At 44.6% G+C, this 20333-nt stretch overlaps 1 protein-coding gene across 1 annotated transcript in view; it reads right to left on the bottom strand.

Moving 5' to 3' along the window:
• Nucleotides 1–1306: 1306 nt before the first annotated feature.
• ETV6 (ets variant 6) overlaps nucleotides 1307–20333 on the bottom strand; it is a 35135-nt gene continuing 16108 nt past the window's right edge. Inside the window, exons 4-6 of the mRNA XM_009703284.1 lie at nucleotides 8004–8146; nucleotides 5100–5200; nucleotides 1307–1762 (exon numbers count right to left, since the gene is read on the bottom strand). Of these exons, the coding sequence (XP_009701586.1) occupies nucleotides 1657–1762; nucleotides 5100–5200; nucleotides 8004–8146 (350 nt within the window). The 3' untranslated portion in view covers nucleotides 1307–1656. The remainder of the gene's footprint in view (nucleotides 1763–5099; nucleotides 5201–8003; nucleotides 8147–20333) is intronic.

The raw sequence follows: 20333 nt of genomic DNA, 5'->3' as shown, positions 1-20333 counted from the left end.
CACAGTGTCCCTACTCAACTTCTCCCTTTGCAAGCATCGTTTCTGCTGCTAGATCTTCTCCTTCCATTAAGAGGACCACTGATGATGGACACCTGGACACCACAGACTTGCCTGTCACTGTGGTCCAAGCAATGGGAAATGAAAAAGGCCAGTAGTTTCTCTTGGATTGGGCATCAAGGACTGGTGAGCTTCCTGCGACCAAACCAGACATAGCTCTTCGCCTCATGCAAAGCACCCTCGGTGCAGCAAACCAAATTGGGGGTGTAAAAAATGGGGCACTTTGCAACCAGGACAAAACCAAAACCCAAGAAAGCAACACGCTGTAGGGTTTCTTTTTTTTTTTTCTTGTCTTTTAAATCGTGTTAAAAACGGGCAAGCCGAGATAAGCTCCCTTGATGGCAGAGCTGTGGGGTGGGAGAGGGCAGTGGGAGGCATTAAAAAAAACAAATCCCAAAACAAAGCCAAAATCAATTACAAGATATAAGTATAGCTATTTGGTCTCTAGTTCTCTACCATCAGTTTTCAGACTGGTGAATCATCCGCCTCTCCAGCAGCACAAAATGATCCTGGAGAGGTTTCTGAGTAATACCAACCCCGTGATGGGTCCCTTTTCGCTTTCTCCCTACGATGTAAGGAACAGTCCTTCACCTTTCACCCCAAAACTGCAAGCAGGTATAAGAAACATCCCTCCCTTTTGTAATTACAGCTGCTTCAGCCTTCGCTTTTTTTAGAGAAAGCTTTGAGCTGAAATTCTGCACTGTGGATATATTGTGGGGCTTACATATATATATATATATGTATATATGAAACGTTTCTATATATACACATATATATATATGTATTTGTCCCTGCCCTCCCTCCCCCCTGCTCCATTCTATCACTTCTTTGCTAGAGGGAGGGAAAACGTCAACATCAGTCTATTGCAGAGCTTTGTCACATTTATTTTTCTCCTCCCCGGAGCACTTAGGTGATTGGTTTTGGTCCATATTCCAGCAGTTAATAGCCACTCGCAGGACTCGTCGTGAGCCCAAGCTATGCTGGGATGATATCCCAGGCTACACGTGAAGGGTGACTCCTCTTCCTTTGACAGGTTATGTGTGGTAAATTCTTTTGGTAGCTTCAACACATTTCCCAGTGGCAGCACATGTAAATTCATCCGAGCAAACTGGAACCCTTGAGCAAATCCCTCTGTGTTGCTATTGTTTTATGCGGTGTTATGTCATGAGACTTGCACAGAAAATAAGAGCACTCTATTTCCATAGGAAAGCCTTCCAAAAAAAAAAAAAAAAAGCATAATCTGATGTCTTGTCCTATGTCAGATAAGGAAAGTCAAACTGCATGTTTATTAGGGGGAAAAAAACAACAAAAAAACCCCAAAACTGAAACAAACCAAAAAGAAAGAAAGAACTCAAAGGAGACTTTGTAGGAACAGTGAAGTAGTGCATGAGTCCAGGCTTTCTCCCCTTTACTTTTCTGCCAGCACCACTTCTGCCTGTTAGTTTGTTTTGTTAAGGTGCTTCAGGTCCTGCGTGGTCTTCAAGCTAAGCGGCGACCCCAAGTTCTGCTTCTGTGTTGTTGCTTCCCCTCCCAAACCGTGCCAGCCATCCGGGCAGATGTTCCTCCCATGGACCCACAGAGGCGGTGCACCAGTTCCCTTCAGCACTCATCTTCTTGGTATATTTGTTCATCCAGTTCCTGGGATTCAAGGTGCTCGAGGCGGTCTGTTCGGCCACTCATGATCTCATCTGGGGTCTTCATGAACCTGCAAAACAGAGAAGTGGATTTCCCAGTGGTCTCAGCTTTTACCTTCATCAAGACATTGAGGTCCCTGAGCTCTACAGCTCCTGAAATCATCTTTGCTGTATCCTCCCAATGCCTTAGTATTTCCCAGCTTCAACCCAGCCTACTGGTGTCTTCCCTCCTCCACACCTTGAAAGGAAACCAAAAAAACCACAGGCATTTACCCCTGCTCTGTGAAAGTCCAAATTTGAACCAAACCCCGTAGTCTTTTCCAAAGAATGATACTACTTCTCCCTCGAGTTGGTTGCTGTTGTCAGGTAAGATGACAGTATGCCACAGGTACGCTCATTTGTGGTGTCTGGTGACAGAAACATTACAGACCTTCATGGCCAGCGTATTTCAAAGAAAAAGCACTTGCAAGGTGCGGAGAGGCAGAGGGCTACTGGTTTGTGCAGGTTTGTGTGTAGGTGAGTGAAGAGGAATACGAACCACCAAAGGAACAGTGGTGGCAAAAGCCAAGGACCAAGTTAGAACAAGTTGGGGGAAATGGAAAAAGCCTTGAAAGAAAAACCTTTTGGGCTAGGGAACCGTAAGCAAAGACAGTCTCTTCCTGTCTGACTGTAGCAAGCGTAATTGTGATGAAGCAGCATCCTCTGTAAATGAATGCCACGGCTCCCAGCACTAATGTCTTGATGCGGTAAGTCTGCAGGGGGCTAGAAACAGAAACTGCCTCTGGGGAGGCAGGGCAGCAGTAGGAAATGGGAAAGGACATCCACCAGCCTGCAGATCATGTCTGCCGTCTTGATCTTGGCCAGGATGCTTTTGTGTACTACTGCACAGAGAGAGCATGGAAAAGCTCTGCTTTTTCCTTCTGAATTTAATGGCGTAGGAAGAAGGAATGGCACAGGAAGGATGAAATCCTAGTTTAAATACAAATCACTTTCCTAACTCGTAAGTACTCCTGGTGAAATTAGGATGAAAGATGTTTATGCTGGAAGTGTTACAAAATTTCACAGTCTTTCATTACTGATGTACTGGCTAACATTCAGCAGTACAAAACGTGTTAATCAGAGGAGCTGATTTTGTTTCAGGTTGATGATACGCTCAGTATCCTTGCCCCACTGAAAACAAAACCAACTGACAGGAGCCTCGTTACTATCACTGACCCAGAAAAATCACTGCGGAAGCTAATGGGCAAGCCTTGCCTCCTCTTCTGCCTCTGAGGTTATAAAGCTTTCCATCTGAAAAATCTGAGGTCTCTCAGCAAACGCATAGCACAGCCTGGAACTAACCTTTTACCACCCCTTCTAATTTTGGAAATCATGTGCACATATGCATTTAGGAAGAAAAAAAAAAAAAAGGGCTGTGACTCACTGCTGTGTCACCCCCATTTGTATGCTGGAAGAACGCTGCTGATATAAATGGTGTTACGGCGGTGAAAAACTAGCATACAGAAGTGGTGAATCAGTCCCTGGCTACACGGTGAAAACGCACCAAAGCTTATGGGCCAGGCTGTGCCCTGATTGAAACCCTGTGCTTGTCTTGTTGATCATGCACGAGGATGAAATCAAAACAGAGAGTGATCCCGCTGCCCTCCCTGCCCTCTGTCTGCTCTGTTTCCTAAACCGTGTGGGAAATGGGCTGATGTGAACTGCACCGCGGTACTTCAGGTAATCTTTCTGGTCTGTGTTTTAAGTCATGTCAAGGAACTCAAAGCGTGGGTATTTGTAATAGCATTTGATTAAATTTTTAAAAAAAACAACCCAGAACTACAAGCTAATGAAGACACAGCCTCTGTGACCTCTTTTGTTGCAGAAGACACTCAGGCAACCTATTAGAAATCCTTCTCTGACTCCATTTTAGTTAAAGCTCTGTACAGATATCTGCGGATGACAACTGCCTGCATGTTACTTACAAAGTCACACTTCCTATTATTTCTGTGCTTGCGAGAAATAGCCAAGAAAGGCACATTAATGGCTTGATTTTTTGCAGCTGTTCTTCTTTTTCTCTTCAGATATAAATAGGTCTAAGAAAACAACATCAATAAGTTTTTATTGGGAATTGTGCAAAAAATGCTTTGTTTTTTGTTGTTTTTTTTTTTCAAGTTTCCGAAGGAAATGAGGTTTATATGCTCATGTTTTATGCTCCCTGGTGACCTTTGAATCTGTTGGTCAATTTTGGGCAAGTCTGACACAGGAACTGAAGTCTCCAAGGGTATTAAGTTCCTACAGTTTTGAGAAAATAGGCAGCCTGGTTGAGAAGAGATGGACTCCTGTTTTGTTTGTGCCCCCACTGAGGGAGAGGCTCCAAGATAAGCACATTCACTGTTCAGCATCACAGCATTCCCCCCAGGGCAGCGCAGTCTTCACACAAGGCCATAGCAATCCAGGTTCCCTTGGTACCGCTGCTGATGGAGCAACCTCGTTTTAACTTTCCGCAAAAAAAAAATTAAAATCACACAGTTGATTTTGCCTGTGATTCCTTCTTCCCTTCACTCTCCTTCCCCCATCTAAGTCTCCTCCTAAGAGCTGACATAAGCAAGACATTCCACAGAGACCTTTTCAGCTGTAGATAGTTTGAGTGCTAATGCAGTTCTGTTAGCTATTTAAGAAAACAAACTCCAAGACTGCCTTCCTATTGATATCCTTTCCAAGCACATTACTAGGTCCAGACCACTGACATCAAAGCAGTCTTTGGTCTGAGTTCAGTGCTCTGTGGGTCAGACGTACGCACTAGGATTCGCTGGTCTTGTCTGAAGAGAACTGGAGTGCTCTCACTCTCTGCCAGCCGCCGCTCAAGTTTGTACAAGTAACTCCCTGCTTTAACGCTGTTTCAGGCACTATTTCCTAAATTCTTGGCTGCTATCATTCAATCTGATGCGTTAGGTTTTATGAACAGCTCTTGCAGGTGCCTGTCTTCCTTGAAGGCAGCACTGCTGAAGACATGGTCATCAGCACCTCTCTTCGGTGATGCTGATGGACTTGAGCAAATGCCTGATCCTTGCTTAGCTTTCATCAGCAGCTGCGTTTGAGAAGTCAATTTGGAGTGGGTTTTCTAGTAGTTTGGCTGAGATCATGAATCATTTAGCTAAGGTCTTAAACAATGGCGCAGCCTGCTTGAAGAGAGCGAAAAGACTTCTATTGACTCCACTGATCATTGAAACAGGCCCCTATTTTCGTAAATTGGTGCAGTTGCCTTGAAAGCTGGGAAGCACTGGTCTAGACGGCTTTTACAAATGTACGCCCATTGTCACCTGTGTTATAGCTGTGGCAATGAAGTATCCCACACACAATTCCATCCTCCATCTTCAAAAACTAATTGTCTGTAGAAAGGAATGGCAAAGAAAAGAAAAAAATTACCTGAACAAAAGCCTTTGTCCTGGCTCCTTCCGGATAATATTTAGTTTGTAGTAGTGGCGCAGGGCTCTGGACATTTTCTCGTAAGTCATATTTGTTCTGTTCTGTTTTTTTCAAAAGAAAAAGGAAAAACGTGGTGAGATGATTCATTAAAACCTTCCTAAGCCCCAAAAGGAGTTGTAGAACTATCACAGCTAGCTAAATTAACCAAGTCATTTCAAGAAATTACACGTTCCACTCTTCTGCTGTTTGCAGGCCCATCCTGCCCCTCCAGCCCTCATCACCAAATTTTTATGGGTCTCCTTTCATTCAGGGCAATTTAAGCAATAAAGTCTAACAAAAATCCCAAGTGAGGTTTTTCTTGGATCACAGATAACAAAAGGTTTCATCAACCACAAGAGGAGACATTAGACGGAGGGCGATGCTCATGCCAAGTGGGATGTGACAGGCTTGTTCTTAATGAAACCACCTTTTGTCAAAGCGTCAGAACAGTGGCTAATAGACTGAATCTGTCAGCAATCCCCGCTAAGAGCACTGCTCCTCTGGGATTCCTCTCCATTAACTAGTTAATGCCTACAGAATACTGTGGGGATTGAGAGCACGTTTCTCCTCTTGTTATACAGGTGTAAGTCAAGAAGCCCATTAGGTTGTACGTCTGCTTCTATCACAGAGCCTCCCCTTCATTTTGGGAGCTGTTGACCCCAAAGGCCAGAGCCGGAGCGCTGCGGGGTGCCAAAGCTGAGTGTCACAAGGCAGAAGCGATAGGCACTGGCAGAGCTGTATGTGGGCAGCCCCCACAGTACTGACTTGGGATGGCAGGATCAGTCCCTTAGGCTACGTGTACATGAAGAGCATTTTTCTGGTACAAGACGCACTGGTTACTATGCTGGCAAAGAAACACCCAGCAGAGAGACAACTATACTGGCAAAGCCGCCTTTGCATGAATATAAAGCAGCCGCCTTGCCGTGGGCAAAACATGCCAAACTAGTAGAAGCATGCTTTGGCTCTGTGAGCCTCCATGTTAGGAGTTTGGCTTGGCACAGCTCTGCCAGTCCAAGATCAGGCAGAAGGCTGTAGTGTTGACCTGGCTTCATTAAGTGAGACTGATCCGCCTGTCTGAAATGCCCCCCAAGAGCAGACCTCCTCTGCTTGCCCTGACCACGATGGCTCTGCTAAGGGAGGCCACATAAAGAGCTCCTACAGCAATTAAACACTAACAATGACAATGTTTTCTCTGCAAAATCTAGAGTCTGCTCATTGGGAAGCCCCCTGAAATACCATGCGTGCTTCTTCCGTTTCTTATATGCTGAAAGGCCACTGCGTTTCCCACATGGCTAGTGGTCTGAAGTAGCTTCAATTTTAGACACCCAAGGTGAGACAGGATAGCAAGGCCCAGTTGTTAGCATGGAGAGTGGGTAAGGGCAGAACTCTCCATTCCCAGTGTTGCAGCCCAAGACGGCCAAGACAGATGTTCTTGTAAGCAATGAGTCACATGAGAAAATCTTGACCTTAATCAAGATTATAGGCTATGTATAGTCATATGCAGAATCACAGAATACTTGAGGTTAGAAGGCCCCTCTGGAGATCACCTAGTCCAGTCCCTCTGCTCAAAGCAGAGTCAACCAGAGACGGTTGCTCAGGACTGTGTCCAGCTGGGTTTTGAGTATCTCCAAGAATGAGCATCTCCACAGTCTCCTCTTGGCAACCTGCTCCAGTGTCTGACCATCTTCCTAGTAAAACAGACCCACACCTGTGGTGTCAATGGAAAGTTAACAAGGGGCAATGTCAAGTCCCACACCTCCCCAGGTGGAGGACTTTACACTGCCCCTTGTTAAGTTTCATGAAATTCCCGTTAGCCCATTTCTCCACCATGTCCAGGTCCCTCTGGATGGCAGCATTAAGCTCTGGTGTATCAGCCACTCCTCCCAGCTTTGTATTGTCTGAGAACTTGCTGAGGGTGGGCTCTGTCCCATCATCCAGGTCATTAATGAACACGTTAAACACTATTGGCCCCAGAATCAATCCCCGGGGTAACATCACTAGTGACTGGATTTTGTGCTGTTGACCACAATCTTTTCAGCCCAGCAGTTCAGCCAGTTTTCAGTCTACGTCATGATATTCTTGTCTAGGTCATACTTAACTAATTTGTCTATGAGGATATTATGGGAGATATTCTCAAAAGTCTTTCTAAAATCAAGATAAGCTACGTCCACCGTTCTCCCTGCACCCACTGAGCTCATCTTTTCATTGTAGATGGCTATGACGGTGGTCAAGCATGATTTCCCTTCCGTAAACCCATGCTGACTACTCATATATTCATATGAATATACTGATATGCGTACACTCATACAGATATATCTATACATACTCAGCCCCAAACTGCAAAAATCAGTAACTGCTGTCCAGAGAACAAAGCAAAATTACCCTCTGAAGAGGAAATACATAATCCTGCAGCATTTGGTGTCTGTCACAGGACAGTGTGTGAAATCTGAATGTCGGTGGAGACAGGAACATAGACAGAAAGCTCCTGCCGAGATGTAGTATATAGCTCCTTGCAGACCACATCTGACCAGAACATCCTTAGCATCAGGTTTCAGGAAGAAATGAGATGCCTTGAGAGAGAAGGACCGTTAATTCTAGCAAATTTTATCCTTCTAATTTTACAATTAAATGTATTTATAACTAAATGCCTTTAAACCAAACCAACAGGTTCTCTATATGAAGGGTAGGTCTCAGTGCTTGAGGCTGGATGCTTTATATTTCTAATGTGTGTAGAATGAAAGATTACAACTTTCCAGCAGTAGCGTATATGCACGTGCTTTCTTCCTTTTTCCCTGTTTGTAAGTGAATCCTGTGATGTTACAAGAGACGAAGTGCTGTAGGAGGAAAACTGCATTGCATCCTTACCTTGTGGTTTCCCCACAGCCGGGCCAGCCCGTTGGGATCCACTATCCGAAATATTTTGGATTCCTTATCTTCCCATCGGATGAAGTTTTCGTACCGGCTGTCAGAAAGCAGCTGATAAACATAATCCCAAAGCAACCTACAGTCTGTGAAGAGAGGAGCAAGAAAATATTGGCTTTTTTTCCTTGGGATTAATTCTGGAAACTTTTGGGTGGATGTGTAGTGAAAGGACAGTTGGGATCAGGGCTGAAACAGCTGCTGCAATCTGAAATGCAAATGGCTTGGTTGGTAACGACAAACGTTTGCAAAATGTACTGGAAGGTACTCCGATGCGTCCTAGTCCTTCTGACACTGACTGAGTGTCTCTATCACATTAAAAGCTGCGTGAGATGACCTGCTGATCTCAGTTGTGTGTGTATTGTTGCACTGACGCACATCAAACTACCACTGCTGGCCCTGATGCTGTTGCTGGCCGTTTCAGTGGGGAAATCAAGAATCCTGCAATCTGCTCTCCCTACTTGAGGCTGCCCCTTTCTGTGCTAACATGAGGGGTCTAAAGCGTGGGCCATGTTACAGCTTTCCTTTGTATACTCCATGTGATATAAAATTGACACTTTCTATCATTTTCGAATTGGTTTTTTATTTTTTAAGGTGCCTGAAAAAAAAAACAAACCCAAGTATTATAATTACTTGAGTGCTATTGAGAGGTTAAATACTTTCTATTTGGATAATTGAATTCAAATTTCCTCTTGGCAAACACTCCTTAGGTCGCTAATTAAAGGTCTAACAGATACTTAGGTTTTAGTTTAGTGTTTTTCAGTTTCATGGCATTCTCTCGAGACCGAGGAAGCCAAGAGCTGAGCCGCTCCGACTTCCTGCTTGCGATGCGTGTGTGCGCGGCACCGCATAATAACTGGCAACTAGGAAATATGGGAAGCAAATTGTACAGAGCTGGGGGTTCTGCTGCTGTCAGAAACAACAGGGGGTTTATAACTCAACTGTCCAGATCCTAAAATGGCCGCACAGTTGCATTTTACTTTGAAGGCAAAACCAATCTCTGAGAGATGGCTTGTTAGAGTGGCTAAAGGGCAGGCAACCAAACACATCTCGCTTCCAGGTGCTAAAACGGATTCTTGTCAGCCTGTCTTTCTATTCCTGTCTGTCTGTCTGGGGTTGGTACCTGTTAGGATGGGGATGGTGACATGTTCAGTATGAGAATATAAAATGCTTTTTGAAAAGGGATATGAATAACACATTTCATTAGCACACCTGAAATGGTTCGAGATATTAACATTATTGATGGTATTTCCCGTTTGTGAACTGTAAAGAGTATCCCCAAAACTTGTACTGTCTCTAAAATCAGAGCTTAGTTTGCCAGTGCCCTTACTATAGACTCTCCCTACCAGTCCTACAGAGCACGAAGCAGTGCGTTTTGAAGAGCTGACATCTGGCAAAAATTGCAGGTTTCCGTTCTGGCTGAAACCTACCCCGATGGTCACCTCATCCGTGACATGTACAAGACAAGGAATGTGAAAGGAAAGAGGCAGTCAGATTTTTTGGTTGGAAAAACCTTGTTTTCATTAACATTTTTCACAGAAGAATGTCCATTCCCATTAGAAATTTTTCTGGGTTTTAATTAAAAAACAAAACCAGTTTTTTTCCATTCATGGATGCGAATGTTGTTCAGTTATAGCTTCCTCCCTCTCGCCCAGAATAAGGTACCTGCAGCTGGCACCAGGACAGAAAATAATTCTCCTCCGCATGGATTTGCCCATGAGCAGCCTAGACGGGTCCCTTCTTGGCAGAGGGATGCAGAGGAGCCTTCCTTTCCCTCTCCCCCTGCCTCAAGTCGCATACGTAGCCCAGCCGCCTACCCAACAGCTGCAGATAGCAAGCAGGTAGCTGGCTGCAGTTAAAGGCTGCGATGCCAAACAGCGCTGCGGCTAACCCTTTGTGCGGCTCTGGGCACAAGTGACTACACGGGAGGTCTGTAGAAGAGCGTGAAATTGAAAATCCCAGGCTACCACTTCAATTTCTGTCTTCTTGCCTTTCACAAGTTCACAAAATCCAGTTCTTCATCATCTTTCCGTCAATAATTTTTCACACACACACACAATTAGTCTCTTCGACACGCACATATTAGAAAAAACCTTGTTTTCTAGACTTCGTTTATAAGGAACAAGGGAAGGGAGGTTATATTGCTCTGCTGGTTTGTGCTTTGTAATAACGTGGGAGGTGCTCAGATAATAGGGCAGTAAGAGCCCACGTAAGTGGTTCCTTGACACATGTGCAATTCATTCCAGAACACTTTCAATGAAAGGCTGTATAGAAAATTATTTTTTAGTGCCAGAATATTAATTAAAAAAAAAAAAAAAAGAATTTAACCCTCTTTTCTTTATTTTCCTTTTGCTTCGATTCCTCTAGCTCTGACTCCCCAGGGCATATTTCACTAGTTGATCAGAGTTGGCAATACTGCTGCATTCCAAAAACTACCTTTTTTTTTTTCATCATCCTTTGCAATCTGTGATAACTTTAACAACAAAACCTCCATAGTCTAGGTCAACGGTTCATGCCGAATTCACTGTTTTAGACCAGCTTTTCTCAAAGAGCTCCACGTTTTCTTTCCATCCAGTCCTTCATGAAAATCACTGTAAAGGTGATGTGATTCCCTAGGTCAGCAGTCAATCATTCACCACGGCCATCAGTGGGCTGTACTGAGCTAAACACCGGTGGTGGGCTCAGGCTGGACCCCCTCATCTGCAAGAGAGGTCTGTCTTGGTGGGAGAAGTTTCAAATCAGAAAACATTCACTTACTGATACTCGTCAAGGGAAAAAAAAGACACTTTTTGGCCAAGGCAGGAATTTATTAGAAACCTGAGGGGAGAGAGGAAGGACGTGTGGGTCTGTTGTTGAATCAGCGCTTTCAACTGTGCTGGAAGTTTGCTGAGGTGGTTGGTTGGTGTATGGCCCCATCGAGAGAGCGCTGCAGGAATTCGGCATCCCAGTGCCAGTCATTTGGTTTTGCTTGTGCCACTACTACTAGTTCTGGACGGAGTGTCCCTCCTTGGGGTCAGCTGGAGGGATGGCCCTCCTGCAGATGCAAGTCAATGTCAGGCTCTGTCATACTCTTGAACGTGTAGCCCGGGACAGACACCCTCCAACTACAGTAACTTATAGCTAATATTTACAGTTCTGCAGAGATAATGATTTACCCTAAACTTTTCTTTCACCTCATTATTTGCAATATGTGATGTTATTTTTAATTAGTAGTACACTGCTGTAACTATGCTCTAGAAAATTTCCAAGTGTATAAATACAACTCTTACTGACGGGGATGGCAGATCCCTAATACCCTCTCTAGAGTGGCCCCTGGAAGAGTTTCAGGGAGCTGATGGCTCCTTGACAGCTGACTGGAATTGCACGTGCAATGTGCATCGCACTGTGCCAGGGCTGCACCTTCACCTCGGTGCGGCTAGCAAGTAAATTCTAGTTGAACCTAATGGCTTTGATTATTTTCCATTGGCTATCATTACTTCCCCCCACACACACACTGTGCCCCCCTCCTTCACAAAAACAAGAAAGCACAAAAAAATTCAGCCCAAGATGCCTGGGTGGCAAATTATTGGACTAACAACAGAGCCTCAGACTCTGAGAAGAGGTAGGATTCAAGTGTAGATTTGTTTTTTGTTGTTCACTTAGTTTTTAGAATGGATTCAGGCTAAGCTGGAATATAAATATTCCTCAAATGAGAGGAACTCAGATCTGCATCTTGAGATCTTCACAAGAAAAGGCCTAAGTGATCAAGGGCCCCATCCCATATTCTAAACTGACTGAGCTGCTCAGACTTGCAGAGGTATTTAGTAGGCTGGTGGAATTTGCAAAAAACCCCCAACCACCCAAGTATCTTCGACCTCTGTTTGCTTCAACAAGAAAATTGAAAATTCTTGAAAATTCTTGAAAATTCTGCTTGGCTCCTACAACCACTTAAAAACTTGAGCTACAGTTGTCTATCAGCAAATTTAGATATATAACTGAGTTGCAATAATTTAATGATCTGGCATGAACCGATGCAACTGTGGCAACTGTGTCTCACGCCACTGCAAACAGGAAATAAAAAGCATTAAACACCAGTAGAAAAGATTTAGGCTCACTGCATTTCTGCTCACCTCTGCTGAGAGCTATGAGCGTGCACACCGTTAGTTATCGTGGACCAGCTAATGCTTCGCAGCACAATTTAGTTCAATGTATGAGCTCTGTTTGCAGAGAACCTAAATCATTTGCCTTCTTTCAAGTTTCACATGGGAGACCTTTAGGAATTTGAGCATAGGCACTCAGGTTTGTTTGTTTGAGTTTTTTTAATCACAAATGACCTGTACTCTGTGTATCTTTTTCCACAGATTGCATGGTAAAAAAATAGGAGGTTCCAGAGGGGTCTCCCTGACTGACAGAGAAGCAGCAACTAAATAATCTACCATTATTAGGCCAGTAGAGACCATTTTTAATAGGGCAATAGAGACGATAGGTCAAAGACTACCTGATAACTCTTAGCGAGTGTAATGAATTTGGGGTATAGTAGAGCCCATTTGGAGTAGATTGCAAGCCTATGAAGTTGGTGAAAACCCAAGAAAAGGCAATGCTAGAAAATGCTTTTAAAAGGAGCTTCTCCACTGGGAAAAGAGGCATCTCCACAGAAGGCTGGTGAAGACAATACAGAAAGTCGCATCCTCCAGGACGGTCAAAACTGTTACAGGTCTTTTCAAGAGAGATGGAGAAACAGAGAGAAAGACTTGTATGTGGATGGTTGTTTTGTAAGGGTACATCACTTGTTTGAGGAGTCTGGATGGTATGAATGACTCCATGAGGACCACCTCACTTCCTTGGCTGTCAGGAGACCTCCAAAGGAGCAGTCACACGGGGGGGACTCTCCGTAGGGTGTGTGTCAGCTAGTGAGCGATGGGAAGAAAGCTCACAGATGCTGCTGAGGCCAAACAAGTTTAAAAGTGTGGGAGATTCGATAGGGGAGTTGAGTCAGGGCTGGTACCTAAATTGTTTGGGCATGCTGCAATTTCCTGCCTTTTGGCTAAAATAAACTTACTTAGAAAGTAACTATGTCTCTGTAGCACAAGGAAACATCTTTTCCTCCTAACACCCACATGTACTTTCTTTTAAAGTGAACTTATACGGTTGAACCTTGTACAATCTGAAGGTAAAGGGATTTAGCTGTGGAGAGAGCTGGGACTGAGAGGCTTTAAGGCGATGCGGTACGAAACAACCCAGCCAAAGTGGGAAGGTGGTGAACGGCTCCCAACAATGTGGCGGGGCTCCTAAAAGCTGGCATTTCCATGTCCCACCATTTTCTCAGCTGTACTACTGGGCAAGACTGAACTACATAATTAGCTGGGAATTAGGGCAAACGGTACCTTCAAATGGAGAGGCACGGCTACAACTTTCTTCCTGCAGTTAATGCTTCTAGAGGGATTTTTATAGTTACGCACAAGGTAGCGATAAGGTGTAGAGCACTTAGCTGGCTCTCAAAATGTCCCCCATAAGCACTGCCCTACATGTGCGAGAGGCAGGAGTTTCACACTCCTGCTAATAACAGCCATGTACTGTACAGTCCCGAGGTCGGCAGAGCTGGAGCAAAGCCTTGGGGGCTGCCTTCCCACTCCGTCTCCTGGCTGCTGCTTGGCTGCCAGGGCTGACGCCGGGCACAAGAAAAACAGGCAGCTGCACAGCTCTGGAGATGGTGGGGGAGAGCAGGCAGAACGGTTGAGGTTTGAGAAGCAGGAAGAAATCCCTCCTGGAAACAGCAACTGCTGGCTTTAAACCCCACCGATAGCAGCAAGCTTGCCTCCTCACTCTAGTTTTAACCCCTCCTTTCACATGGCAGAAGTGCCCAAACCTCAGCCTCTCCTCCTTGGCATGGTAAAACTCAATTTCTCTTCTCCGGCTGAAAAGCTCTGTTTACTGCCCACACTTAACAGCACTGCTTCGGTAACGTTACAAAAAAGGGGAGACTGTAATATTGTCATTAAGAATCCCTTCTGACAGTCAAATAGACACTGTGTGAGTGGAAGCATGTATTATAGATTCTTCAATTCAAATATCCTTTAAGACTATAGACACAGTCTTCTGAATATACACTTAGAGAACACTGGCATATAAATACTTCCTAATGGCTATATGATAGTAATACATATATCCTTTAGAATTGAAATCAGAATGATCTATAAATTAAACATTATGGATCTTAGGTTCCTAGTATTTGGACTAGGAACTAGTCCAGCCATTACGAATGACTTCTCTAGTATCATTTGGCAAAGGTAGTCTTGATGTTGCAGTAATGAGAGGTCTTCCATCTGTGGTCCCTTAGACTAAATAATGCTGTTAACAATATAGGCATATACATGCTAAAGACCTCTTTTGTTCAGAATATAACATTCCCCTGCACTGCAATATTTCCTAAAACACACGCTGCATCTGAGACCCCTGTTGTTTAAGCGAGGCCCGTGGTGCAGAAGCAGAGCTGGCTCTCTTCATGTATCAACTACCAGAATACTCTCTCCTAACCACAGAAATGTTTTGCGAGACCCACCCACATCTTGCACTGAGGATCATTATATAAATGCATTCGGTCTGGCTGATGACTGACTTGGAAACTAACATGGCTTCACAGAGGAAGAGATCATGCCAAAGTAAGGTCGTTATACTCCCTCTGACATCAGCTGAGGCCTTACCCCTTGCTGAGGAGGTTAGCCTAAAATTTCTCCAGCATGACATCATTTGACTTCAATGGTTCTGTGATTTCTACCAGCTGAAGAGTTCTCCCAAGCTCAGGCCCCTTTATTTTACAAGGTGATTTGTGCTTCGCCTGCATTTGTTCACAGTGAGGCAAACAATGGCTGTTCACAACTGAGACTAATGAACAGAACTTCTCTAGAAGTTCTCTGGTACTCTGGCTTGTGTAAGCACACCTGAAGTGTCGTTAGGATAGCTAACCTGGTGATGCTCACAGGAGCAAAATGATGAACTGGTAAAATTCACCTGGCCATAGCTGCTGCTGTGAGGGGCTCCTGATCTCCCTTCCATTTCATCCTCCCTTCCTCCAGCTGCTCACCTTGTGCTGGCTCCGTTGTTGGATTTCTCCATGAGCCGACTTAAATCACTTAGAAGAAAACAAACCCTGCAGAAAACAGTAGCTGGCTTTCTGCTGTTTGAGAGCTGAATCTGTGTGCAGGGAGATCCAGTGAATGCTAAAGCCAGTACAAAGAAGGCAGCAAGACTACGCTAGCAGAGGAGGCGAGAACGGGGAGGAAAGAGGGAGAAGCCCAGAAGGTCCAGCGGTCTTCAGCCTACTGTAGGTGATCATCTCCCCTGCCAGAGAAGGTCAGTAAGTCCCCGAGAAGACAACATTACTTTGAGGCATCTGGATTTGTTTAAACTGTAGCCAGAACCAAGAAATCACAAAGGTTAATGGCTGTTGTAGACTGGGAGAGAACTCCTAAATCCTGACTTGGTTTAGGCTTGCCATAGAGATGAGCTCTAATTGCATTTTAACCACGTCCTAAACTGTGCAACAGGCAGAGCTTTCTGGCCAAGTCAAATGGACCTTTGGGCTATCTAACTGGTGCATGAAGTTCATCAGGCTGGCTGATACCGTAATGTGTTTCAGGAGTACGGTGAGAACTACGCAGTTAACTTGCTCTCATCACACAAATGCAGACAGAGGAAAAACAAAGCTGGTGCAAAGGACAGGAAAGACATATGGCTGGGCCTTATCAAATCAGCTCCTGTATTCTTGCTGAAAACCTTTTCCATGGCAAAAAATAAAGAAATTGAGAAACCAACAGACAGCACACTGAGAAAGACATGCTACAGTAAAATCACTGCTGTGCTGAGACACAATACAGCCTCAGTATCAATCTAATTCTATGGCATACTTATTTTAGCAGACAAAACTCCAAGAAAAAAGTAACCAGATCTCATGATTAAGGGGTTAAATGGCTCTGAGGACTGGGGGAGCACTGAGGGAAAAGAGTTTCCTTTCCTTGAATGTTGGCTGCTGTTGGAAGCAGGATGGTAAGCTGGTACAGTAAAGCCAATGTTTCTTGTGGAGAAACCTCTTGACAGACAACTGTTTGTTCAGCTCAGTAAATTCAAGCTGAGGCTGAGGAAAGAGGTTGCCAGATCACGCAATACAACAGTTGTATGTTGCTTCTGTCTTGTACCCAAACGCTGAGTGGGAGATGAGGCAGAAGGACAGCAGAAACTTGAGACCATCATGCTGCAAACAGTTGTGCTGTGAAGTTGTAAAAGTAGCACAGCAAGATGCGGCCAAGCTCTGCCTTTGGCAATAAAAACTCATATGGGGAAGGAGGATCCAAAAGGTCTATATCCCTCATGTGGCTGTAGAACAGAGCACTCAAATCACCGAGAATATGTAACGGAGGGGCCAGAGACAGTTTGATAGATGAAGACTTTGCAAGCTAAAGTCTGTTGTATTAAAAAATGTCTTTTTTTTTTCCCCCGTCCTGTTCTCCCACTCCGTCCCCCCATCCCCAACAAACAGACAGGTATTTCCACTATAAGCTTCACGTGTTCTTTTCCTGCCCCACCACAGTGGTAGAAAACACTCTTCCATTTATCTTGCTAAAGAAACCTGCCTCTGATGCTCCTGTGGCTTTTCCTCACCTTTATTGCTCACAAAGGGCAATGACTAGGAAAAGGTAAGGAAATTCAACCTCTGCCTGTTCACGTGCACATCCTATAAACACCTCACAACCACTCTGACATCAGAAAACTGTCCAAACACTTCAAAGATGGCAATTTTAGAATTAAGGTTGATGCTTTATCTTCTGAACTGTACATTAGAGGAGTGGGCAAAAGCAAGAGTGACTTAACTACAGCGGAGGCATTCCCAACATGAGTAATAATTTTTGACCCCACAATGTGCGAATCTCCAGTATCGTCTGACACAAGCTCAGTTCACCCTTGGGTTTAGGCTTCTGTTACCTTTTTTGCCAAGAGCAGAAAATCATTGTCTGCAGGAGACTACTGCCCAAGAACCTCACTTCTGTGCTCCAGCAGAAAGCCCAGAGCGCTCCGAGAGGTGTGAGCGTGGCTGGAGGGCATTGCTCCTGGTGTGCTCCCAGAAAGTCCCTCCTGAAGGGACTTCATAAGCTGTAAACTTGTGACTTCTGATCGGCCCCTTGCAGAAAACTGAAATGTGACCTCCCTTTCTTGGGATTAAATCTCCACATTTAGACATAGCCAAAGTCTCTCTTCCCTTCCCTCAACAGAGATGGGAAACGGTAGTCTTACCAGTTTAAAGGTCTGCACTTGAATTAACGTGCACCGATGCAAACTTTTATATGCCACTTCTAACTAATCAGTATTAAAGCCAGACTTAAATAGGCCTGTCTGAAAACAGTGTAGTGTCACCACTGTCAAGACTACAGTGTATTTTTCCTGGTTTAACTAAGAAGATTCAAAGTGATGCAAGTTTGCTTTGTAGAAGAAAATCTGAAATACTGACGCAACTCTACGCTGAAGAAAGTGTGCAATATACAGGGAAAAAGGGGCATATTTTCATTAAAAGGCAAGTTTCTTAAAAAAGTGTTTAATACCCTGCTGACCCCAAGAGAGGCTGAGGGTACTCTGAACCCCCTTACTCCACCTGTCTAGCCATGGCATGTAGATGCTGCAGTACAGTAACGAGAAGGATGAAATCCAAATGACCGAGCTTTTCTCTGGCTTGGTCAGTCCTGGCTTCTGAACAGACCTGAACAAGCCCTGACTGCAATTTCTGCTCCTGGAACTGTGCAGTAAAAATGGAGGCAGCTGTAAAGGAAGACACTTCACAGAAAAACTGCAACCACCTATCCAAGCTATCGCCATTCAGCTATTGCTTGAGTGTCATTAGTTAAATTGGCAGGGAAGGCACACTTTCATGCTGAAATTAATTGTTAATGCCATGTTGAGATGACTCTCAAGGTTATAATGAAAACTCCTATGAATATGAACTCTATGAGCTTGAGCCTCCTCCGTACTTCAGTCTCTTTATAGTAGTCCGGCTTGCCACAAGGGGCTTGAAACAGACGTGGCATATACTGCAAATGTAAAAGTGTACATGACTGCAAGGGCAAGTGACTAAACAAGGCCAGTGACATTATCATTGTCACATCCAAATGGGAGCGACAGGCCATGCCTACACCAAGATTCTCAGTTCTCTCAAGGCTCTGATCCATCTCTACAAGCTGCTGCCCTACGGGAAGGAGGGTCAGCTGCCTGGAAAGCAGGCACTGAACCCCACCACTACAATTTAGTACGCTAAAGCGAACCACTGTTTTGGTGTTCTGTAGTTTGCAAGGCTGTAATTTGTAACTGTTCAGCTGCTGCGACTGCCTTGTCGCAGTTGCCCACAAGGTCTGTGCTTCACAAAAGCCCACCAGTCAGTACCACGCTGTCAAACCCTGCTGGGATCATGCCACATGACAGTGACAAAGATAGCCTTGGCAGTCTCAGGCATGTATACAGGTAGGCTCCTACGGTATTAGCAATGATATGTGCCGTCTTAAAAAAACAAAATACCTCTAAGGAAGCATACGACAAAAGCTAAGTCTCTACAGCTTGTTTTGTCTGTGCTCGTTCTCCGCAAAGGAGGACAGAGCAATCATTTTCAGTTTAGATAAAAATTCACTGCAGTGAAGCTTGTGATGCAACTATGGAAGGAGGAATAGTAATGAATGAAACAGCGATGCAGATCACTGGATGGATAGTAAGCTTGAGGGCTGGTGCACACAGGGAACCTGATGGGTGTGGGCTCTTTCGAATATCAAGTGCCACAGCAGGTCTGTGTGGACATTCCTGTCCATATAAGTGACTTTCTTGTAGAGGAAGGTTTCTACTTACAAAGCAAGATTGTCATTCTGGAATAAAGTCACTTACCAACCACCCAATAACTATATGAGGGAATTAGGTTCAAGCCTTTACTACTAATACCCGTTGTGCTCACTACCTTACACACATAGCCAATTCATAACCAACAAAAAAAAAGAAGATCGGACTGATTTGTGTTCAAGAATCTGAGTTATTGTCTCAGTCGTAGATGGCGACAGTTGGGCAGGTTCTGCTTTTGCTTGGAGGATGTGACTGCAACATCAAAAGAGCAGTGGCGGTATCACAGAAACGTTACGACTAGCTTTAAACGCTGCACCAGACAAAAGCAGCAGCAGATAACTCGGTGTAAGTCATGTACCCAGCCTCTCAAGTTTACAGCTAGCTCGGGTTGCTGTCATGATGAGGCATCTAGTGAAGAAAAAAACCAGGGAAATACCAGACTGACCAGTAGTGCAGGGTATTGGTTATTCCAATTTTAAATTGGATAATACATTTTTTGAACAAACTGGAACCTGTAAATGTGAGGCATTATAGCATAATAAAAGGTGTTACTAGTCACTAGAATCTGGAAGTAAATTTAACCTACAGTTTTGAGTGGGGGATTGGTCAGATGGTGTCTACTGATACACTGGACTGCACGACTTTATTTTCTATGCAGTATAGCTCTTTCTTTTCAACACCTCTCACCAACAACTCTTGAAAACACCCTTCACCTTTGCGTGCCCTTCCTTTCTTTATATTTACCTTGGCTGTTTGGACAGTAAACTCTTTGGGGCAGGGTCTGTAGCATAACAGAGCCTATAGATACTACTGTATTTCAAACAGTAAAAACTAAATGGAACAGGAAACTGCATCCCTTAACACAGAATAGACGAGACTACTTCAGTTGGGAGGGACCTACAGTGATCACCTAGGCCAACTGCCTGACCACTTCAGAGCTGACCAAAAGTTAGAGCATGTTATTAAGGGCATTGTCCAAATGCCTCTAAAACACTGACAGGCATGGGGCATTGACCACCTTAAAACACTGACGGGCTGGAGGCACCGCCCCCCTCTCCAGGAAGCCTGTCCCAGTGTCTGACCACACTCTCAGTAAAGAAATGCTTCCTGATGTCCAGTCTAAACCTCCCCTGGCGCAGCTTTGAACCACTGTGATGCATCCTAGCACTGGGTACCAGGGAGAAGAGATCAGCATCTCCCTCTCCACGTCCCCTGCTCAGGAAGCTGCAGAGAGCAATGAGGTCGCCCCTCAGCTGCCTTCTCTCCAAATGAGACAGATCCAGAGTCCTTAGCCACCTCTCGTAGGCCATCCCTTCCAGTCCTGTCACCAGCTTTGTTGCCCTCCTCTGGATGCACTCAAAGACCTTCACATCCCTCTGAAATTCTGGGGCCCAGAACCGCACAGAGCACTCAAGGGGAGGCCACACCAGCACT

Source organism: Cariama cristata, unplaced genomic scaffold (assembly GCF_000690535.1).
Source record: "Cariama cristata isolate BGI_N322 unplaced genomic scaffold, ASM69053v1 scaffold3447, whole genome shotgun sequence".
NCBI lineage: Eukaryota > Metazoa > Chordata > Aves > Cariamiformes > Cariamidae > Cariama > Cariama cristata.
Note: the sequence above shows the minus strand (reverse complement) of the source record. Positions and strands in the feature narration are given on the sequence as shown.